Raw genomic sequence first — 25,038 nt, 5'->3', positions numbered from 1 at the left:
AGAGAGAGAGAGAGAGGGCTGCACTTAAGTGCATTAAGCAAGAAATCACTTAAACTCCATGGCAAGAAAAGATTCAACGTTGCATGTTAAGTCATATTATAGGCAGTGGCTGTTTATAAAAAAGTTTGCAACCCAGTGAGTTGTTTTCTAATATCTATACACTGGGGAAAGAACATTCACACCACTATGCAAAATAAACTTCCAGAATTATACTTACTTGCATGACCCAGCTGCCAAATTTGAGAATCTGAGTTTTCCTTGAGGCTGAATTTGTGGTAGAGAATTTACAGGGGCATGTGTGCATTACAGCTACTGGCAGACAGAGGTTTTGCAGAAGGGGGAATTTTAGCAAGCTACACCTGCAACTATTAAAGGTGCAGGAGTCTATTTTGCACCTGGCCATCCTAAGTCTCATTCCTCCAGTGCAGGATTCCTCAAACTCAGCCCTCCAGATGTTTTGAGACTACAAATATCATCCCTGATCACTGGTCCTGCTAGCTAGGGATCATAAGAGTTGTAGGCCAAAAACATCTGGAGGGCCGAGTTTGAGGAAGTCTGCTCCAGTGCATTAACAGCAGTCCTTGTGTCTACAGAAAAAGACGGATGCTAGCAGGACATTACAATGCATGGACCAGAAAAGACAGGCCAGATCAGCACTGCAGGAAGAACAGGTCTCTCACACAAACATGGAGCTCTTAAGCCTGCTAGAACCCCATATGTATGGCAGGTGTCATATTTCTATCTTGTGGAAACTGAAGAAAACTTTGCTAAAATGCACATAATAGGTTTTTCTAGACAGAGGTTCAAATGCATCTTAAGAAGATCATTCAAGGTGCTTGCAGGAAAGCGTATCCCTTTTCTAAGCAGGAACTGCAGCAGTTGCAGTGGCAGTACACAAAAACAAACTCATAATGGCAGGCTCCAAACTTTCCTTCAGGGAAATGTTGTTTACCACACCCTTACTCTTCCAGTTCTGGGCGTGCACACACACAAGTAGGCCAGTCCAGACAGCCCACTCATCATCTCCTGCAACATGTTCTCCAGACTCCTAATCAGAGAGCTAATAAACTGAGGAGGCTCTTCTTCTGAAGTTGGATTATGACAGAACAGACGCCATCTTGAATTTATTGTTCCTGGCAAATGGAACTCTCCTTTGATGCTATGCTTCCCAGCGAAGATGTCACCTTTGCCTTTGGGGGATAGCATGCTTGTTTATGAACGACGTTGGAAATGTGTTAATCCTACAATCCCTTTGTATCGCAAATGGGGATCACTTGGGGCAACTTTCCTCAGACACATTCACCTTCAGATAGGTAGGCACAGCTCTTTCTCAGTTATGTACAAGTTCACAACCCTCACCCCCTCACAATGATGCATTGGTGGGAGCCAAGCTGCACATATATAGGCAGGAGTAAAGTTGTTTTAAACTGTTTTTAATATCATGGTTTGATTGCTGTACCCCGCCCTGGAACCTTAAGGGGAAGGGCTTGTAATTATTAATAAATAAAAGTAAATTAATAGTTTTAATAATAATACACCTATACTAGAGCTGGTTCACATGAGTCAAATTATGGCTTTCTGCAAACATGTAGCCTCCTTGAGAGGGGCTTGAGGCTGCTTTGCTCCCCACCTCCCCAGTCCTTTTTCCTGTCACGCCACGTTGAGCTAAGCTAAGCCAAAGTTTGGCCTCATACACAGAGGCTCATGGTTAAGCCCTCTGCTCACTAACCACAAGCTGTAGCCAAGGTTTATGTTCAAGGTTTTTTTATTGGCTACAGCTCATGGTTAGTGAAAGGTGAGATGTTGTTTGTTTGTTTTGATATACCGCCCTTCATCCGAATATCTCAGGGCAGTTCACAAAAATAACTACAAGCCCTGGTTTAGATAGCATGCAAAGCTAAACCCTGGCTTGACGCAATGTGGTGCAGCTAGGGCCACAGAAGTGGAAACAGCTGGAGGTTCCTTTCTGGAAGCCTGCCCATTTGCACCATGTTGTCATTGAATCATAGCTTGGCTTACCACATTGTGCAAATCTGGTCGCACACAGCCATTTCCCCAATTCTAGCAGCATCACTGCCCCAGTCATTTCTCATTATGAATGCCGCCAGATTCTGAGTTGGAGAAAAGTGCTGCCTATTAATGCTATTGCATCAAACCCATTAACTACCATTTTAACTTCAAATGAATGATTTCGGGGGGTGTATTTTAAACAAAATCCATCAAAATGTTGAAAGAAAAAGATGCCATTTGAAAAATTAAGAAAACTCAGGCCAGGCTCTAAAGCAGTGCTTCCGAAACGGGTCTCCAGCTGTTTTTGGACTACAATTCCCATCATCCTTGACAACTGATCCTGCTAGCTAGCGATGATGGGAGTTGTAGTCCAAAAACAGCTGGAGACCCAAGTTTGGGAAACCCTGTTCTAAAGTGTTAACCTATTTTGAATCTGAGTAAGAATCAAATTCAGCTCTAGTTGTAAGGAAAAGGGGTATTCACAGTGGCCTTTCTTTCACCACGTCCAAAGTTTAGCACTCCCAAATAGGGACTATGACCTCCAACCCTTCGTCACTGTATTTTTAAAAACCAACCCTAGCTGGCCCTTGTTCTAAACAAGTTCTAGACAAGCAAGTGGTATAGTAACATAGGGATCTTTACAAGGAGTCAGACCATTGGTTCATCTAACTCACCATTTTCAACACTGGCTGTCAGTGGCTTCTCCAGTGTCTCAAACAGAGGACACTCCTGGTCCTACCTGGAGATGCTGGGGTTTGAACCTGAGACCTTCTGCATGCAATGCAGATGCTCTACCACTGTGCTATAGCACCCAGTATTTCCAGGCCATCTTTCATCCAAGTATAAACTGGGCCCAGCCCTGCTGAGTTTCCAAGATCAGACAAGACTGGGCGTGTTGGCTATGGCCAACGGCTATGTATGCAGGTAGGAGATATTGCAAATTAGACATCGTTCTGCGAAGGACAGGGTGTAGCCTTACTGGCCATCCAGAGTGGCTCATGATCAAGACCATGACAATCCCTCTTTACAAAAATATAATAAGACAGACGGGCTGTGTATTAAATTACAGTTCAGCCAGTGCCTTCCTTGCACACTCTGTAATTTTAATGTGTGCACCTGCCAGTATTGTGATAATAGGCATGTAGCAATGCATGTCAGCAATTTTTTTAAAAAACTTCCCACACAAAAGAGAACCTGCCATGTGGCAAAGCACAAGATGTAAGGGAGGATAAAGACCTTGGGGGACGTTGCTGGCAGCAGATACACAGCAGGCCATGGGGTGTGCAGCGTGGCTGGAGGCAGCAGGCAGGAAGCCAGGCTCCAAACAGGGTTTGCAGGATAAAGGAGGGAGCCAGAATCACTCAGATCACAGAAATGTACTATATGGATGGGCTAGTCTTCTTTGGAAAATGGGTACATAACTGGGAGAGGAGTCCCCTTGTTAAGAGATGCAGGGGACGGGATCGGGACAAGGTGGAGGAAAAATTCCTCTAATGGAATACTTAGTGTTGGTTTTAAACGCAGTGTAAGGTAGTCTCTATGTGAGTATACTGTATTCAATTATGGGGTATCAGAGTTTTTAGGAGCTAACCAGGCTGGGATAGTTGGGACAGCAAGTTTGTTGGTTTTTGAATGTCTGATGTAGATTTTCCAATTTCGTTGTTCTGTATGGGACAATGACAATAAAGATTATCGTATTGTATCGTAGTAAGCATGAGAGGAGGTTCAAACAACAGCCTAAGTGAGTAAAGGATTCCTCCTCCTGTTATTGTATAGGGGCCAATTAATAACTCCCTTTTAATTTGCATAATTTGCAGAAGGTTGTTATTAAGTCTCTGTTTTTGCTGAATGTTTATTGACTGTTGATTTGCTGCCAGTGTGCGTGTGTGCCACCTTCAGAGACCAGGCGAGTGGGGAGATCTGAAAGGTTCTTGGGAATTAGCAGACTTTGAAGTGGCCACAGAAAACTAGCTGAAACATCTTATTATGTCCCCTAGTTGCAAAGCAGCATCTGGTGAAAAGTAGTCAAACATCCATCCAAGCTGTTCTTCTCTAGCAATACTCATTCAAATGTCCTAATACCACATTTCACATATAAATGGAACTAAGAATTCAAAGTCATTCCTGGTGATCAGCATCCTGGATTTAATTTAGGAGTGCAACTTTTCAGCCTTATGGGATAAGCAGAAGAGAAACGGAGGAATCACGTACCTGCTGAAAGTTATAAAACTGGGAAAGAGCGGAGGTAATAGCTTTACCTGAACAAGTGGTTGTGATAATTCGGACTTTAATATATTTATGTTTCCAATGTTCAAGCAAACTTACACCCCCAAGTAGAATTATTAAAAATGTCATTGGATACATATAGCAAGTTAGGCTACTCTCTACAACAATGAACCCTATCTATAAGCTGTCCCCTCCAATGCTTTTGAAATACACTCATGAGTTTTCCAACAAAATGCAAGTTCTGTTTAGGGTGGGACACTTACCAAATCTCAAGTCTTTGAGTATTAGAATCTCTGCAGGGCTGTCATAATTAAGGTGGCATTCTTGGCAAATCTTGGGAATGTTATATGGAAGGTAAGGAAACAGCATCCTTGGTTTGCTGAGTGGTACAGGGTGCTACCACATGACCCAGAAGCTGTACGCTAGCTCCCTCGGGCAGTAAAGCGAGATGAGCACCGAAACCCCAGAGTCGTCCACGACTTGACCTAATGGTCAGGGGTTCCTTTACCTTTTACAGGGAGCTACATTTCAAGACTGACACCGTAACTTGTACCCAGACAGAAGTCAGTGCAGACATCTGGCACATGTGTGAACATAAAACAAGGGAAGCATGAGGGTTAAGCAGTATTTTTGTCACCTCTCTGATACAGAAGAGCACCTTTGCATCCTGAACCTTGAAAAATTTAAAGCAGGGAAGGGAAGAATGTATGGAAGTCACAATAACACTGGCTCAAATCCAGGAACTTTTTATTTCTCTGGAAACAACTCACCAGCCTGAGCAAAAATTGCAGGTGGCAATTGTACATTCTTTTAATTTTTTTTAAAAAAAGGAAAGAAAGTGTTTGGTTTCATAAATTTCTGTCATAAGAAACAATTTCAATTATTGTACACCAAGCTTTTTACAAAGCATCCACGTTAAGATGGTTTCACCGGAATTCTACCATGCTGTCATCCTCTTATGCCATGCAACAATGCTACAACTGCTTAGCACATTTTTAAAACATTAGTATTACAAAGATACAAAGGGTCATCAGTCGACTGGTATTTTTAAGACATGGAGATTGTGACACATTTCCTCTTTCGTCATTTTCCTAAGGAAGTTACAAAAAAATAATAATTTAGTTCACGTGGACAAGATGTGGGATTGCAGTCCAGCCTTGGATCGTTTGGTTCGTACCTCCATTCGTGTAACAGTGCCATTGGCCTCAAAGATTGGCTTCTGTGGTTCTTGTATTTCGTAAGATCATAACAGTTATATGGTACCTCAAGGGTCATGGACTCCAGCCTCCTGCTTCAGCAGGAGTCACTAGACTTGGACCCTCCCTGATAGATGCTCCTCCAATCACCTCTTAAGGACCTCCAAAAAGGAGAACAATGTCACTCCTGACATCAGATTGTTCCACTCCAAGTTATTAGTTCCATTTAGATCAGCATCTGCAGCAACTAAGAATTAGTTTTGGCCGAGCCCCAAGGGTTCAGGAATGCCATTTTCAGTCTGGGCCAATTTCACATGGATTCAGCCCTTTGTCCTTGGCCTCTTTGTACATCCTTTGGAAGTCTTTGATGCGAGGGGCACAGCCTAACCTGGCCTCCCCAAAGTGCATGTGGCCCATGAATAGGAAGTCTCCTTCTCCTGGTTTCACCCCACATTGCAGCAGGGTCTTGATCTGTCCTCGCCACCTCCCACTCTCCTCTGCCAGCTTGAAGATCTTGGTCTTCTGCCTGTAGATTCTGTTCACACTCACGTCAATGATGGAATCTTGCTGTTCCTCCTCATTGATTACATTTTGGATGGTACCTCTGACAACTGGGGAGAAAGATTTGGACACATAATTAGGTTGAGGGTTTATACATGCAAATATAATCACCTAACATTCCGCTTAATATCAGTTGGGTCCTGCATAAGGATTATAATTGGGGCAACTGATTCAGCAGCACCCTTGAAGACAATGGATGGTGGCACCACCAGAAAGAGAGGTATAATTCAAGCGATGTTGCCCTCAAAACACATTTCCTTTAGAGCAGAGTTCCCCAAACTTGGGTCTCCAGCTGTTTTGGACTACAATTCCCAATATCCCTGACCACTGGTCCTGCTAGCTGGGATGATGGGAGTTGTAGTCCAAAAACAGCTGGAGACCCAAGTATGGGCAACCCTGCTTTAGAGTATTTCTCAGCCTCATTGTATATTCCTGCACTGAAGTCATAACACCTGCATGAGTAGCTTTTTAAATGTTAAATTTACAACAGGCAGCCAGATTTGTCTTTTTTTGAAGATGTTACTCACAACAAAGTGTTATATCATACTCAAAATTCCTCCTACAGAAAGTCCCACCGAATAGGGTTTGCATGGTTAAGGTTATTAAATACACACAGAGAGAGAAGGACATTTCAGTTGCATTCTATTAATGGCCCAGGAACATTTACATTGAATTCTCTGGCACACTGCCAGGGAGAAACACTTGCAGCAAGATGCCACCTGTCTGGGCAGCTTTTTCCAGCATGGCTAACCTAGATCAATCCCACTGCAATTCCTGGGTGCTGCACCCTCACGCCCCCAGTCAGAATATCGCCCATTCTGTTCACTGTATTTATATCTGCAGCACATGTCCAAGACCCAACATGCCCAGCTGTTTCATTACAACATTTCCTTAACATTCCAAGCGTGGGAAAATTTCTTTAATGCTCTCTAACGATCATTAGGAGGAAAACAGCTACCTCACAAGTCACGTTGGGCAAAGCCACTTGTCTTTCTCAGTGGCGGCATCAGGGTAGGGCAGAAGTCTAGGGTCCCATTCAGCAGGATGAAGAAAAGCCCCCTCCCCAACACGACAGACATACCACCATTTGAAATAAGCAAGGTAAAACACATGGTGGCAAGTGGTGCAGTGGTCTAAACCACTGAGCCTAGGGCTTGCCGAACGGAAGGTCGGCGGTTCAAATCCCCACAACAGGTGAGCTCCCGTTGTTCGGTCCCAGCTCCTGCCAACCTAGCAGTTCGAAAGCACGTCAAAGTGCAAGTAGATAAATAGATACCGCTCCGGCGGGAAGGTAAACGGCGTTTCCGTGCACTGCTCTGGTTCGCCAGAAGTGGCTTAGTCATGCTGGCCACATGACCCAGAAAAACTGTCTGTGGACAAACACCGGCTCCCTCAGGCTGTAAAGTGAGATGAGCACCGCAACCCCAGAGTCGTTCACGACTGGACTTAACTGTCAGGGGTCCTTTACCTTTACTTTAAAACACATTAGTATCTGAGGCATCAGACACTAAGGGGGGCATAAGGTCATTGTGTGCAGACCATTTGGGGAGGCTGGACAGAAAGAGGATACCTTGTAGTAGCTCAACTCAGGGTGTTGGAAATTTTCAAACCCCAAATAGGAACTACTGTTTCAGACTCTCTCAGGCAAAATATATTTAGAGCAAAATAAAGCAATCAAGCTTACATATTCTGGCATGCTCTCTTCTTACAAAACTGATCAGAGCCATTTACACCACAGCAATTCATATACAGTGGACGCTCGGGTTGCGAACGTGATCTGTTCAGTATTCACGTTCGCAACCCACAGCGGTACGTCTGCACACGTGCGGGTTGCGATTTGGCACTTCTGCACATGCACAAAGCATGATTTAGCACTTCTGCGCATGTGCGACCGCCGAAACCCGGACGTAAACCATTCTGGCACTTCCAGGTTTTGGCGCATCTGTAACCCGAGGTATGACTGTACACAAATGAGACTATATGGCACAGTTTCAGTGGATACACACATGAAAGAGATCTGTTTTCTCTGTGGTTCACAGCTCACAGTCAGTTCTTTGAATTGGAACTGTTTTAACTTTCAGTTTTTCAAATCTAGTTTCACCGCCCATCATGGACTTCCAGCGTACTGAAAGGTGAGGCCAGTCATATGGGCCAAATTAAACTGCAATAGTGACATGGCTAGGCGCAACGGTCCCTGACCACCATAGCATTATCCTATTCCATCCTGACACAGACTGCCCCATCTCATATTCTGCTATTCTTAAAGCACATTGTGGGCTGGCCTCTATGGGGACAAAAAGGCCTATGGTATAGAAAAGGGCTCTACTCTATCCACACCATAAATGGATAACATGTAAAACTCATCCATTCTTTTCTTTTTTTACCTCCCCCCCCCCAAAAAAAAAAACCAACCCACATTTATATGAAAACAGGCATTTGAGTATTTGGGCTTTTGTTAAGGTTCCATTTAGAAACATCAAGAGGGCAATTCCTAATGCTTTCCCCTAAAAACCTTTGAACCTCTACCTCTGTTATTGCCGCCTTCCCCTCTTTGTCCAGCACAGAAAAGAGCTAGTCAAATACAATGACTTTAATTGAAGCTCTTCAGAGCTAAAACCCATAAAAGCCCTTTCCTCCTTTGTGCTTCTGGACACACTTTGTTTACTCCGAAATGGGGAGAAAAGGACTCCCTTGTTTGTTGCAATCCGGAGCTTTCAGTTTGCTCACTGTTTGCTGAGGTCTCTGCAAGCCAAATCCAGCAGGTTGTCACAATGAGGGAGTGGGGAAAGAGGAGTTTGAGAGAGTGATGGTGAAGGAAACAGCAACGGAGAAATCAAATAAACTTACCGAAGTCACTAGTGCAGACAGCCAAGAGGACTTCCGTGTCACTGCAAGGTCGGCAGGGAGCTGAGAAAAACAGAAAGGGCATTTCAGTATCTCAAGAACGTGAATGCCACAAAAACTGAAGGGTTTTCACTAAACACACACACACACACACACCCATTAACCTCAAAGGTCATGATTGATGCACCACTGAAAGCAGCATGCAGGGAGCTCACATCTTTAGCTTGGCAGAAATAATGCCCTATCAAGCAGGGGAGGGACCTTTGGCCATATCCACATGATACATTTCAAGAACTCTTACTCCTCTTCAAGAACGCCCTTAACAAACTACAGGTCCCAGGATTATGTTAGGAAAACCACATCTGTTAAAGTGATCTGAGTGTTTGGCATGTGTGGTGTGGATGTGGCTGTTTTTCAGCCTGAAGCCCACCTTCCCTTCTTGGAGGGGGGATGTGTGTGGATGCTGCACATATCAAAGGTGGGTGGGGCCAGTGGCAAAAATGGGCAGAGCAAAATAATAACAACAACAACAATCTTTATTACGGTCCAGAGACCAACAAAACATTACAAATCAATACAGAGTTCATACAGCCTACCTCCAGGTTAATCAAGCACTTTGTTTGGAATATAGGGCTCATTTGTTCTTTCAACCACCGATAAAAACTTTGCCACTGCCAAAGTTCTAGCTTTTGTCCGGTCTTCCAGTAGGAACCTGACATAGTGAGCTTCTGACTTTCCCGGGAAAGGCACCAGCAAGGGTAGTATCAGTTCAGCCCTGGCCTGCTCATACTTCGCACAATGTAACAAAATATGATTTATGGACTCGATGTCTTGAGCACACGAGCAAAGTCTGTCCTGGTAGGGAACTCCTCTCAACCTACCATCCAGCACTGCAGAGGGGAAGACATTCAGTCTGGCCTTGGTAAAAAGCCTTCGATAGTTAGGTACTGTCAGGTTTTTGATGTAAGGTGTTAACTCAAAGACATACCCATATTGAACTCCTGCTGCCAGTGGACTACAGACTGCGTGTGACCGAGATCGCAAGTCACTGTGTGCATTGTCCCATAATCTTTGCTTTAAAGCCTTTTGGGCGCCTTCATAGCCCAGGTAATACAGTTGGGGGGGGAGACAGACCAATAGAGGTGGCAAAATAATAATAATAATAATAATAATAATAATAATAATAATTTATTATACCCCGCCCATCTGGCTGGGTTTCCCCAGCCACTCTGGGCGGCTTCCACCAAAACACTAAAATACAATAACCTATTAAACATTAAAAGCTTCCCTAAACAGGGCTGCCTTTAGATGTCTTCTAAAAGTTTGGTAGCAACACATCCACCTATGCACAAGAGGTTAGTTTCTACTCACACTCCCCCTCCAGGCAAGTTAAAAGCATCATTAGACTTCAATGACATTTTCCAGCCAGACAAAAACGCCTAAGGAAGTTATGAAGCAGGACTGGTGAGAGGCAAGGCTGGAGAAGAGAAGGTGGTATGGGGAGAGATCAGAGGGCCAGATAGACACAGTTGAGGCCCCTGGGTCTGAGAATCCCCCCCCCCGTGCGCGCGCTTTAAAGACTAGATTTACAGCAGGTTCTTCCCTGCTTCTGAGTTAATTTGGCTATCTGGCGGCAATCATAATCTTATTTTTCTTATCATTAACCTTTATAGGGGTTTATTTCTTCTCTCATACACAACTGTCATCTAAGTGGAAAGTAATGTGGGTGGTGGATGATCCAGGAAGCAGGTGCTAGAGCGGGGAAGGTGGTTATCTTTAATAATTGCCACAGTGTAAAACCATTCAAGTGCCATGGCTTCAGTCTTGTTTGTTTTGTTTTGAACGCCTGCCACCTTTTTGGCACTCCTTTGCAAATTTATACCAAGGTCACTCCCGCACCTAACTGCATGGAGTGCAAAGAGAAGAGTTATACATTGAAAAGTTTGATCGAGGCAAGCTGGCAATTCAAGATGGTGTAGATCTTTTCTATGGCTTAAAACTATGGAAATGCAGAATCCGGGCAGGCTCTCCAGGTTTGTTGGACGGGGCCATTTTCTACTTGTTTTCTCTCCAGCCACAAGGTGCAGAAATGCTTCACAATAATCATGGCAGCTGTGTGCCAAAGGACGGTCATGGGAGCCTCATAAATATGATTGGCACTTTTTCTGCACAAATCACGATCATGGGGACCAGATCACAAGTAAGAAAGTCCCCATCCCTTAGCTACTTGGTGACCTTTGTGATCAAACACAAACACACACTGGCATATAATTTGGAAATTACAATAGTGCCATGTAAAAAGTCACATAAACAAATCTTCTGTAGTAGGTCTGCTCCAAAACCTCATTGGTCTAAGAAAATGCTGATTCAAGTATGTTTCAAGAAACAAAGGTTCTTGTGTCATACATGGCTGACACAGGAAGATCAAGTGGAGACTCAAGGCCAGATCTGTTACAGCTCCCAAGAATCATGTAGGCTGGAAACAGCAGAGAGACCCTATTGCAGGGGTAGGCAACCTAAGGCCCGGGGGCCGGATGCGGCCCATTCGCCTTCTCAGTCCAGCCCATGGATAGTCCGGGAATCAGCCTGTTTTTACATGAGTAGAATGTGTCCTTTTATTTTAAATGCATCTCTGGGTTATTTGTGGGGCATAGGAATTCGTTTATTTTTATTTCCCCCCCAAAATATAGTCCGGCCCACATGGTCTGAGGGACGGTGGACCGACCCACGACTGAAAAGGGTTGCTGACCCCTGCAGTAGAGAGACCCTATTGCTAATCTAATCAAGGGAGGAATGTAGCTGCTCTTTGTACGGGGCCAGCTACTTCTGCCGGGAGAAGGTGGGTGCTGTTAGGAGTGCAGATGTTTCTATAATACCCTATTCAGTTATGGAATTCCTTTTCTCTCAGAGGTCTGCCCTATCTAGCAACATGCTAATTAAATCTACCCGCTAGAGGCCCAGAGACTGGGAAGGGGGTTGGGTGAAGAACACGACCTTCTTTGTCATCCCAACAAGGCACTTGCAACCATCATAAAAGTGAAAACCCTCCTCCTCCAACTGTAGTAAGGATCCAAAATTAAGCTCATTGGTGGCTTAAGACAGAACTGAAGCACTGGAAGATTATAGAACCTTTGCCCTCCTCTCATACCACCTGCTATTTAATAACTATATTTTTTCCATTTGAGCAAAAGTGAAATGAGCAGAAGTGAAGATGTGAATCAGTTGCCCCTCACTCCCCCCCCTTTTGATAGCCACATGAAATGCATTAATGTGCACACTGCCAGCTCATAGAATCCATCAGTGGCTGCTTCTACAGCTTCACTGTATCCTGTGAGTCGCTAGCTAGCACGCTAGTATTCTGTTACTATAGAGAATATCACCCACAACAGCTGAGAAATTCAGGAGGAGCAGCTAACCTGTGACCAGTCATGTGTTGTTGGAGTACAACTCCCATCAGCATGGCCAGTGGTCAGGGATGAGGGAAGCTGTAATCCAGCAACATCTGGAGAGCTACAGGTTAACCACCCTGGACCTAAGAAGCAGAATATAACACATTCCAGTAAATGTGCTTAGGATCATAATCCTACGGCTTGGTCAGATGCTGTTCCCCATGGAGAATTCTCAACTAGTTGGAAAGGATACCTTGGGTTGTTTCTTGTTTTATCTGAATGCAAACTCTTGTTTGATTCTGACATCCACTCCTAACCTGAGGGGACTGGATTTCTGGATAATCAAGTAAAGGTTCAGCCCAGTTTGCTTATTACTTTTTGCAAGGGATAACAGGGCAGAACAAGGAACTTCAGAGAGCATCACTACAACAAGAGTCCACTCCCAGAGAACATCTGCCTAGTCCAATACAAGTAACATTTGACGGTTTTGGTCAGGAGGGTTGGTAGACTTCAGACTTGTCAGACATACTTTTGCTTTTTATAAGATTCCTGTGACCCAGCAAGCAGAGCCTGGTGCTTGCAACAGACATACGGTTTTCAGCATGGGAACTAAGCTGAGTTTTTCACACAAAAGCCCTCTTCTGGTCAGCTTTCTTCATTTCGGCCACTTAACTCAGGTGCTATTGTTAAGCAATTGGGAGTCAGAAAACCCTTCCTGGTCTACTGAAAATCACCCGAAGATCCACCAAGAGATGCTGACCTACCTTGTGCTCACCCCGGCCTAGCTAGCTAGTGCCTAGAATACTGAATTTCCTTGCCTCAGCTTAGAAATCTAATATTGCAGAACAGAAGGTCCCAGAGAAGCACTGACCCAACCTGAAGGATTATGTCTGCAAATCCAACCAATTGCTCCAGCCAGATGATTTATATACAGCTCAGTACTTCATATAATAGGATTACACATACAAAGCACGACTTTTTCAAGAGGAAGAGAAGCCTGAGCAGAGAAATTGTTCCCTCTTTGATGCAAGAATGATTTCTTGATTAGTACAAGGAACTAATGCAAGGGAAAGCACATAGAGTACTGAATACTACTTTGGGGTTTCTGTACACAACTCTTGAGCATGCTTGACAAAGGGTGCTTTAATTTAGGCACTACAAGGAAGTGCCTAGAAGAAGTCTGAGTGATTCGTGCCTTCCTTTATGCACTTGTCATGTAACTACCTGAAGCAGCACGCACCTAGAAATCATTATCGCCATGGAGATGGCAGGAGCTGGATGGGCAAATCTCTTCTGCGACATGTGAGTGCTTGAGTCTTCTCAATGCCACAGTTAGGATCACTTGTAACAAACATGTAAGAGCAAGTTCCCCCAACCTTTATTACCTTATATAAAATCTTCACAGTGCACCAGGTGCTTTCTGCATTAAGGTGGGGGTTGGTAGGAGAAGAAGCACATGTAGAAACTCTACGATATGCTATTCAAAGTCCAACAACATTCAGACCATCAAAAATGATGGGTCTTTGTGCTTAAGGATTCTCATGAGGAGCATATTTATGCACTTCTATATTGACTTCCTAAAAGGATGCGGGTGGCGCTGTGGTCTAAACCACAGAGCCTAGGACTTGCCAATCAGAAGGTCAGCAGTTTGAATCCCCGGATTGGGGTGAGCTCCTGTTGCTCGGTCCCAGCTCCTGCCAACCTAGCAGTTCAAAAGCACGTCAAAGTGCAAGTAGATAAATAGGTACCACTCTGGCGGGAAGGTAGACGGCGTTTCCGTGCGCTACTCTGCTTCGCCAGAAGTGACTTAGTCATGCTGACCACATGAACTGGAAGCTGTACGGCGGCAACCTCGGCCAATAAAGCGAGATGAGTGCCGCAACCCCAGAGTCGTCCACGACTGGACCTAACGGTCAGGGGTCCCTTTACCCTTATATTGACTTCCTAGTTTGTGTGTTGCTATGGGAAGGAATCATTTACAGCTAAGATTTATGAATAGAGACCTTTTTATGAGCAAATCTCCTGCACGCTTAGAAAAATAAAGCCTGCTCCCCCCCGCCACCATGTTGAGCAATATAAATATATTTTAAGAAGACAAAAAATACATGCATCACGCTTACTAATGCATTTTCTGCTTTTGGCAGAGGTTTGGATATCCCCAATGCTCAGAATCCCAAGCAAGCAATAAAAACCACATATGCTCCCCAATAATCCAATCTGCAGGAGAAAGAAAAGCAATTTCACTCCATTTCCAAAGCCGGATGCTAGCTCTGCTAAAGAGACCATGGCATAATGCTGGCATTGTGCATGCTTGCTATCAAATCAACTGGGAATTCCTTTGATGGAGTGTCATGACCTGAAGTAACCTAAAGCAGCCCTTACCCGCACTTGCAACCCCTTGACCCCCACTGCCAACTAGTGCATCTGAAAGCCCTCTGTTTACTTCTGTACAGGAAAAGTGGAGATATTTTTACATTTTGCCTTGTGAAACTGCACTGTAGGCCCAGGTGCCTTTAGCCAAGTGACTTCTTGGTTTCTGCTGAAACCATGGCAATAGGCTTTATTGCAAGCCAACTAACACTGTAAAAGGTAAAGGTACCCCTGCCCGTACGGGCCAGTCGTGTCCGACTCTAGGGTTGTGCGCCCATCTCACTTAAGAGGCCGGGGGCCAGCGCTGTCCAGAGACACTTCCGGGTCACGTGGCCAGTGTGACGAAGCTGCTCTGGCAAACCAGCACCAGCGCAGCACACGGAAACGCCGTTTACCTTCCCGCTATAAAGCGGTACCTATTTATTTACTTGCACTTAGGGGTGCTTTCGAACTGCTAGGTGGGCAGGAGCTGGGACCGAAAGACGGGAGCTCAGCCCGCCGCGGGGATTCGAACCGCCAACCATGCGATCGGCAAGCCCTAGGCACTGAGGTTTTACCCACAGCGCCACCCGCATCCCTAACTAACACTGTAGAACATTTATTTCCTTCAATTACAGTACTTCTCTGCAACAGGAAGAAATGGACATGAAAACTCCTGGGTCAGGGCAAGGTGATCAAAAATCTACATTATTTCTTGCAGCTTTCCCCCTGAGGTTAACATGTCTTACTGAGGAATTCTCATCATCTACATTACACAATATGTAGATTTCAGTTACCCCATGGTCTAGCTTCTCTTGCCGGCAGTCATTCACCTCCAGCTACTGCCTGGAGGTAGGTTTGCCATTAGAGCTCCTCCAGAGTGAGAAGTGCAATGTATACTATTGGGTTTTTGTGTTCCTAATATTAGCACAAGGAAGAGTGGGGCCAGTAATTTGTGTGACAGTTCTTTTAAGACAGGTTATTTCGTGATTGCACAGCAAAGGATGCACCAAACCTTAAAAGAACAAAAATAACAAAATGCACCAAGCCCACTTTCTTCTCTAGGCCCAGCGTTAAGACCCAGCACCTTCAGAAAGCTGCTGGAGCCCCACAGCTAACACCGGCCCTGGGACCACCGCCTTTAAACATTTTGCTCCGATCACTGCCAAAGGGGTAGATACCAGCAAAATGGAATGTAACTAAGGAAGCAGCAAAGATGGTCAGGGGCCTTGAGACTGATCCACACCCTACATTTAAGCCACATTCAACACACATGGTGTCCCCCTAAGAATCCTGGGAACTGCAGTTTGTTAAGGATGCTGGGGAATGATATCTCTATGAGGTGGAAACTACTGTTGCCAGAATTATTTCAGGAAAATAATGTGCTTTAAATGTATGGTGTGGATCTGGCCTAAGCTCTAGGATGAAAGCTGGAGTCAGGCACATTTAGTCTGCAAATGAGACTATTAAGAGGTTGTCACATGCCAATTTTATTTTCCTGTTGCTCCAAAGGGTAGAATCTGAACCAATAGGTTTGAATTACCGGGGGGGGGGGAGTATTTAGATTGTTGGTTAAGGACAAACCTCTTGATGGCATGAATAGTGGATCAGACTGCCAAACAGACTGCCAAACAGACATTTCAGCCCTTCTCAGATGTTTTAAACTGAGTCTGAATGAGATGCCGGAGTAGTGGGCTTTCTGCAATGATAGAGGGTTGGAGTAGATGTCATTTGATGCCCCCCAACTCTGTAAAAAACAATAATCAGCCTCTGATATTAATGAAAAGCTATGAAAGCAGTAGATGAGAACTTTTGTTTTCTTCTGGGATTTGACAAAAACAAGGTTTTTTAAAGGCACACTGAACTTAAGATTGTGTTTCTCTTGACCCGTCACCATCTTCATTCCATCCATAAACTTGACTATGCCATAATTGCAGAACTGAGAATAACATCCAGCTGCTGAACAAAACGAACTAGCTTCTCTCACAATGTTTATAAGAAAAAGCTGTGTAAATTATAGGGAATGTCAGGGAGGAATAGACACACTGGAAACTTATAATGAGGAATCGTAAGTGGTTCCAAAGTTCTATCGTTCACATTCAGAAAGTTAAGGCAGAGATCCTGCACCTAGGTATATATGTACTAACCTCATTAAAAATCAAAGCAATGTATGCTTCCATTGCTGGATGCAAGATCATAAACTTACGCCCATTTAAATCAACACGTAGTGACTATTTCAATCCAAAATCGAGACAAGCGCAAACTGGTTGCTCAACTATTGGCAGCTGTTTGAGTACCAGTGGTCAGAGTTTGCTTATATTCATTATGGAAGGAAATCTGTTCCAACACTAGTGGCTCTTCTGTAATTATATGTGGGTTCAGAGAGTCCAATTTTCTCCAAGGTTGACAACAATTATGATCAAATCTGACTGGAATGGAAATGTTAGATGGTGGGGGAAACTATGAACAGCTGGGAATTGTTTTAGGTAGGGTGCACTCAAGGGCCAAAAAGCCACAACTCCAAAACAAAACGAAGCTCTAGTATGCAAAAATGGGGGAGGGGGAGAGATGCTTCCTGAATAGTTCTAGTGCTACAAAAATCTAAAGTGTTTCTCCCCAAACAAACCACTCCAGCTCCTATCATGCCCAGCCAGCATGACCAACCATCATGGATGATAGGAATTACAGTCCAGCAACATTTGAGGAGTACCATGTTACCTAAGGAGATGATCTCTCTCATGTCACCACACTGAGAAAATGGCCATCCCACCGACACCATTCTTGATGTGACCCAGAAGTCCCAGATTCTCTCACTGTTTCTGTGAAATGCCCCTTTGCCTCCTATCATAAAAGTGCACCAACCTTGCCCTAACACTTCAACAAGTTCACTATTTCAATGGACAAGTAATTGCGTTAGACCAGAGTCATACAGAAGCTTGATATCAGCACACTCAAATGTAAGATTTAATGGGTGAACGGGTTCAATGTCTGCTGGTCTCTGGCACAAGTCCACTAAAAACCAGAGCAACACACACCTGAGGAAAGCTTAAGGTTTCACTGTGGGGATCCTGGGGTTTGCCACTACTACTGGGGCCTGAAGAAAACATAATATATTCACAAGGCTTAAGCGCTCTCAATGGTTCTTTTGAATTTGACAAAGTTATTAATCTCAAATTCTCTTTCATTCCTGTTAAGGCTTGTGGCTTATTGTCATAAAAAGGTAAAAAAAGCTAAGAAAAACAACAATTCATTTCATTTTGAACGTTCACCATATAAAACGATCCCTGCATCCTTTGACTGACTTTGCCCGCTGGGACTATGGTATTTCATTAAACGTATTTACAGGTTAACCTGTTTTTCTTTTTTAGAAAATTCAAGTCCGGAACCCCATGTGCAGCAGGGCTTGGTCTGTGTCCTAAAGAATGGACCGCTTTAGTTTCTTTTGACCCTTTCTAAGGGAAAATGCTTTGTGTAATGTGGAAAAAGCAGGAAGGCAAACCTTGGGCCAGGGAGACATGGGTTCAAACCAAAAACCTGTCTCGGCTTTGTGGCTCTGAACAAGTCACCATATGCACATCAGCCCTACCTTTTCCATCTCTGACCCATCCATGATGCAGGGAGCATATACAAAGGTTCCCAAAACTTCCCTGCAATCAAAAACTCTGTGCAGGATTACAGACCTCCCTTTGGACCATGCTGCTAAATGCAACCTGGTTGAGAGGTTTGGGTACAGTTCAGCCAGTTTAGAAGTAATAGGAAACTAAAGCTTGCCCTGACATCAGAAGTCACTGAAAGATCATCTTTACTGATAGTGCTGTGAACACACCAAAATCTGGTCCCAAACCATCACTCCCTGGCTCAACCGATCTCTCTTTCAGAAATTTGGATCTTCGATATTCTGCATTGTATGTCCTGTTTGCTATGGACAAAAGGGAGGAAGATCTTAGAATTATCTTGTTCCATTTAGTTAGAAGGAGGGGGGCGGCTTGTGGGCACACCACAAGTTTCCTGCCCTTTTATACTTGTAAGTTCTTATCTGCTATTTTGCTGAGCACAAAAATAACTTTCCCTTGCCCTCTGGTATCAGGACAATAAAACTAAGCCCTGGTATATATTAACCCAAGCTGGAGCCCTGCCAGGAAAGTGTCTCAGCCCCATATGGAATCCAGATTGGAGTGGAATTGAATTAAATGACTAGGAGCTGGTTAAAGTTAAACTTGGAAAGCAAGTTAGTGAAAGAAGATCAAAGTTTAAGGAAGCCTTTCAAAATAACCTAAGCAATCTTTTATGAGCGGTTTCTGAAAGAGGCTGGAAGTGTGGAGGAGGCATGGATTTTGGTTCATTTCAGACTTTTTTCGCGGAATGTTGGGCAAAAGTATAGCAACATCTGGAATTGCATACACAGACAAGGCTTTAGCTGAAGTGTGGAACGTGCCACAGCGGCTGCTGACTAAAAGGGAAAATGCAGTCCACGAAGCTGTTCTCCTGGGCCAAGTCTCACTGAAATGAATGAGAACTACCTCAAAATAGGCTTTCACCATACACACACAAAACCCCCAAATTCTGATGCAAGGCAATCCAAATTCTGCAACCTAAATAAAATATCCTTATCGTGCCACATTTATTCTGTTTCTGCTAAAGCCCTGGAATGGGATGAAGAGTCATGCAGAGCGCAGAAGTCCCACCCTCTGGTCATTCTGCTTGCTGCTCCTTGAATTCAAGAAGGCACACACAGTTAAACTAATCTCTGCCATCAAGTGCTAGGAACCTGCTTCTTCAACACTTTGATCCTATATGTGAGTACTCAGACCCAAGTGCCACTGAACTCTGCAAAGCTCATGCCTTTCTATGGGACAGCAGCCTCATATTTTCTCTGTCTCCTATTAAAACTACATCAGCAAAAGTGACCACACTTTTGAGAAATCCAGCGAGGAGCTTCAGAGTTCATTTGCTCCTCATTAAGGTGGCTTAAAGTTTCAGGGTGGTTATTTTGGGGGGGGGAAGGTGTTGTAATGCCAGTTGCCTGTGAATTGTTGCATTATTCATCCCGCAGGTGAAACTTGGTAGCAAGCCATACTGCTGCTCAGGGTAACCACAAGCATGAATCAGCCTTACTCAGTGGGCTTTCATCCAGAAACAATCTCAGAGATTCAAGGGGATGAGATCCAAATACTAAATTCTGAATACAGGCAGGTGCCCTGACATCAACAGGGGATGCACAGCCTAAACCCCATGCAGATATATTCTTGGGAACTGTTCAAAACCTATGCAGGATACTGGGCTGGGAAAGGCTGTGGTACTTAGACAAGTACCTGTACATGTCTCACCTAATCAGTTTTTGTTTTTTTTTAAAAGGGCACTGCAAGAGAAAGATGCAAGTATGATGTTAGCTGGCTAAAAATTGACTGGGCTTTCAAAAACAAGAATACAAGCTTGTGTTTCCAGTAATCTGCATCATATTACTCCGAGTACCTGCAGAACCTGCTGACCTTTTTTAAAATGCATGTATGTCTGAAGGATTAGAATAAGAAAAAAAAGTGCTCATTTATTAATTTTAAATAACCTGTTTGGCCTCTCCAGAATGGGATGCGTCACTGTTAGGGTGGGAGGGCTCCCCTCTCTCTCTCTTTTTCTTTCTCTCTCTCTCCCTCTCCTCCCAGCCACTGCTTTTGGGTGTAACCTTGCTTTGGCTCTGAAAACATAGCTTTTTTGTGAAAAGGTCATTATGAGCCTTTTGGCAGGCAAAACTCTGCAAAGCAGGTTCCAGGGGCCTGTGCAGCCTCAAATAAGCTACAGCAAGTGACTCTCTTTTTGCTCACACATCCTTCCGCCCTTTCCTCTCCTGCCAACAAAATTTAAGCCCAAAAGAACAGGGTAGGTGGGGGTGAATCATTAAACAAGGTTCAGTCGAATGCCTACTTGACATTTGAAAGAGAAGCCGTGTCTGAGAGGAAAGGTGGGGGGTGGGAATAAGCTTTTATTAATTGACAGGATTGCAAGGCGTAGAAGTGACTTTATTGCCACCTTAGGCCTACTCAGACCATACATTCTACACCAAAGAACCTTTCCACATGATGAGAGGGGAGGGAGAAATTTCAAAGCTTACACAGTCCCCTGTGCTTTTCTTGGTTTTGGTGCTATATTTGGAACACGAGAGATACTAAGCTCACATAGATGTGTTTATGCTGTTCCACTGACCATGGTTCATACCTTGGAATCAGGCTGTGTGCTCTCCACCACCCCTCCCCCCACAAGCAAATTCCTCCCTTCATTCTGTTCTGCATATTAACCCATGGTTACATCTCCCCCAGGGTTAACCACAGTTAAAAGAGAGGAAGCTTCATTTTTACAGTCAGGACACCATGGTTCTCTCGCAACCATACACTGGTGTGGATCACAGGGTCAAGAGAGACCCTGAATTCAAATCAATGCATGTCCTTGGCTAAGAGCTATAGCTCAGCAGAGTGTGTTGCATTCAGAAGGTCTCTGGTTCAATCCATGACATCCCCAGGTAGAGATGGCGAAAACCCTGGTCTGAAACCACGGAGAGCTGCTACAGTCAGTGTGCTGAGCTAGTTGGGCAGTGGCCCGACTGCATTTAAGGCAGCTTCCTAATTTCTGTATCTTATCAGGCATTCTGTGACATTCCTCACCTGCTTGGGGATTGTGCCCTTCCAGAATCTGTCCCAAATGTCACCATGTGCAACTGTTGAGGTGTGTGTGTGTGTCACCTGTACACATCCATCCTTCATCTCTTTTTCCCACTCACCCACCTACACTTTTGCCTCATACCAGAGAAAAGGCTTTTCAAGAGCTATATTCCTCAAACATTAACCTTTGGAAAATAAGCTGGTTACTGTTCTCACTTAACTTGAGCGGCATTTCAATGTGGGCATTTATAAATGTTTTCAATTCGCTACCGGACATTAAAATATAGCAAACCCATAAACCGGCAGACCTGCCTTACAAGAAGTAGATCCCATCAAGATAGAGGAAATGTTTGTTAAAGTTTGACTTGGCCTAATGCAGAACAACCCCTGAAGGTAACAGGGGCTTATATTTCTGAATTCCAGTAAATTAAGTTTGCAGATCTTGGCTAAGGCACAGGGAAGCAGTTTTCCAGTGAAAACTAAGGAGCTTGGAGTTTAAAAAGCACTTTGAATATACAGAGCAAACTCTCATGGAGTAAAGTGCTTTTCAACATGAGTAAGGGGATTGGAATCCTAGATGAACAGCTGCAAAGAAAGATTATTCAAGCTCAGTGAGGGACCCCAACTTTCCTTCCTTTCATTAAAAAAAAAGAAAGATTTGAGGCAGCACTGTATTTTTGTGTGCGCATATAGTGGTTACCTTTGAGCGAGCCTCAGCCCCCAACCTTCTTTGTTTATTCTCAAGTGCTTTAGTAAAGTTCCCATTCCAGATTTATATGAGAGAGTGAGACAGAGTGGAAAGGGAGGGAGGGGGCTGTCTCTAATTTTATTAGTTTTCCTCTCAGTTGGTAGTGCCACTGGCTATATAGCTTTCAAGCTGATCTCAGAAGATTTCAAAGAAAGTTACTCACTACTTTGTCCTCTTCTTAGGAGAAGTAGCTGTTTTCTCACACACACTCAGAAGCCCCATGTTGAATTTCTATTGCAAATTACCCCATGTCCTGATTCATCATTATGCCCCCACCCACACACAAAAAATACATCACTGGTTGCCAAAGATGAGGGCATGAAAATGTGTAGCATATTGATGCAAGGAAAGCAGGCAAAAAGATGTTTCAGAGAGAAAATGCAAGTTATTTGTAACGTGTAGCTCTGCCCTTAGATCCTACACATCACACAGTGGCCTGGTTCACACATAAGGCTAAGCCATTGTTTGTTTGTTTGTTTGTTCTTTTTTTAAAAAAAGAATGCTTTAACAATTTGTCCCACAGATTATGGCTTGTTCTTTGCCTGCTCTTGTGCTTTGGTAGTTTAGTGAGCACCTGGTGGTGATCGTGCAGGTGTTAAGCATGTCACAGTTGGGAAAGGTTGCTAGGTTTGCACATAGCACCAAGGCATAGCCTGTGGCTTCATAGACCATAGCAAGTCAGAATTAAGCTGCTGCGTAGGGCATGCTCGTAGCACTAAGCCATGGTTTAGCACTGTGTGTGAAACCAGTATCTCCTGGATGATGTTATATAGTTCACTTTCAGCGCCACAGTCCAATGTGAATTTTGTGGTTTTGTGCTTACAGGAGGGGGTGGCATGAGCATCAGACACACTCTTTTTGCCACATGTATAGAAATGCGGCCTAATTACTCCTTCCTATTTACATAACTCCAGCCTTAGGTCAGCATACATCAGTGGACCAGTAATTCACTTTCAGCCACTGAAACTAGCAGCAGACACAACTCACATGTTGCTATTCATTAAAAAGGTAATTCCCAATCTTTGCTCATTTCACAAAATGTTTCAAGCTCACTTATGGAGTGGAGGGAACCCAAGTCAAGTGCATACACAATGGAGATCACAATGGAGATTGGCTTCTGCCATAGGAATATGGCTAAACCAACAGAACATGGTTTACAACACAGTGTTTGTTCCCTGCTCCAAGAAGCTTGCTTGGGGAAAGCCCAGATTGAGAATGGAGGAGTGTAAACTAATAAAATGCTGGATCTACTAATTAAAACCATGGCACTCTGCCAAACACTGCTTATGTGCTGATGCACTCTGCAATGTCATAATTCTGGGGGCACAACGGGTCATTAAAGTATTAATATGATGACTCGGGTGCTTTGATGACAGCTAGGTTAGGAAAAGGAACAGAAAAAAAATTAAGGGCAGGGTTCAGTAATATCATAAGGGTGCAGGAAGAGAGGCAAGTAGTCATTTAGCTGATGAGAGTACATGACTGCAGGGAGGGGGAAATAAGTTCAACTTATGTGAAACCTCATTAAGCATAAACTTCACAGCTGCTTTCTTTTAGCCCTTCAAAACTATTATCTCTCAAACTAGGATCAATTCACACCTTTATTGAACTCTACCACCTCCCATTAGTCAGTAAGGAAGGTAAATGCAGCAATACTACACATGATCCCTGGAAGCAAATTCCATTGAACTCAGTGGGATTTGCACCTGAAATGCATAAGAATGTGTTGTAAATGTGGTGTAAAAAAAGAAGACCCGGAAATCACTAGAATTTAACTGATGGGTCCTAGCTACCAAACATGAGACAGCCTTTGTGTACCACAGTAAACCACGAACCATGGCTTACCTCCCATGAGCCGAGGTGATCACACTTGCTTTATTCCTCCTGCTCACATTTGGGAGAAAGAAACCACCATCCCTGGCTTAACATTACATTGGAACTGAAGCTTGTTCTTGGCTTATCATTATGGTTTGTCTGGAATAGAATAAACCATGGCCCCTGGCTCAGATGCAACACTAAACAATGGAGTGTGGTTCATTTCTCCCTAGTTTCAGTGGGGAGGAACTAAGTGAGTGCAAAAGGGCGTATAAATTTATAGCTGAATCTACAGAAATCATCAGCAGGTGGTTTGCTAGAATATAGGCAATCATATGCTAAAGTTACTATCTTATACCTCAAGTCCCAATAAATTAAGTGGGACTTAATACTGCACGGAAGTAGGAATGCACTGCAACAGATTTTGTTGCAATGTAGTCTCTAGAAATATTTTAAGATTCCAAAATATCCAACTTTAAAATATCTCAGAAAGCAAAAAAAAAAAAATTCATAATTGAGAGCAAAATATCCAACAGTCAGTTGCAATGCCAAATGCGCCACCTATCAGCTGTTGCGGAGAATTGCAGCAGCTGTTGCAGCCAAAGTAGAGTTACACGTGCAAGGTCACCCAAAAAAACAGATGTCTGCAGTCTACACATTTTGAATTGACAGACAGCCAACATTACTTTGCAGAACCGAAAATTTCTACTTGGTAAGACAAAAAAAACCCCAAAAAGAATGCCTGAAGCACAGATAGGAGCTGGACTCAAAAGTTGTGTGTGTAAAACTTGACTTTGAAATGCAGGTTATTAAGTGGTGCTTCAGTAGCCACAAAACATTTGTATCATGCCTCATCAGAATCAAAGGATAGCAACTGACCTAATATGATGTGAAATTTCAAGACCACAACCAGCCCAATCCAGGTGCCTGAAAAACTGCCCACTCATGAATTTGTCTGAAAACTAGTGGCAGTACCCAGCAGCACCCTTACCTTTCCCCGTTTGATACAAAAGGTATCTGTGCCCCCTAGGATGCTGTTAATAACTCAGTGCATATACTTTAGGCCATGCATTCTTTATTCAATGCAGTTTTGAGGATGGAGGGAAGATACACGAAGATACAAACTTTTGAAAGAAATGGGTTTTTTTATATGTTAGTGTAAAAATGGTGGGTCAGAACTCAGTACTGGGCCATGGCCTGCTCTGTGGTGGGTCACAACAGCAGCACTGCCACCATATAAATATCTGGCT

At 43.8% G+C, this 25,038-nt stretch overlaps 1 protein-coding gene across 1 annotated transcript in view; it reads right to left on the bottom strand.

Annotated features, from left to right (window-relative positions):
* Positions 1–4,966: 4,966 nt before the first annotated feature.
* METRNL (meteorin like, glial cell differentiation regulator) overlaps positions 4,967–25,038 on the bottom strand; it is a 28,534-nt gene continuing 8,462 nt past the window's right edge. Inside the window, exons 3-4 of the mRNA XM_081895664.1 lie at positions 8,841–8,900; positions 4,967–6,043 (exon numbers count right to left, since the gene is read on the bottom strand). Coding sequence (XP_081751790.1) covers positions 5,727–6,043; positions 8,841–8,900 — 377 coding nt within the window. The 3' untranslated portion in view covers positions 4,967–5,726. The remainder of the gene's footprint in view (positions 6,044–8,840; positions 8,901–25,038) is intronic.

This window comes from Podarcis melisellensis, assembly GCF_964234715.1.
Source record: "Podarcis melisellensis genome assembly, chromosome: 2".
Taxonomy (NCBI): Eukaryota; Metazoa; Chordata; class Lepidosauria; order Squamata; family Lacertidae; genus Podarcis; species Podarcis melisellensis.
Note: the sequence above shows the minus strand (reverse complement) of the source record. Positions and strands in the feature narration are given on the sequence as shown.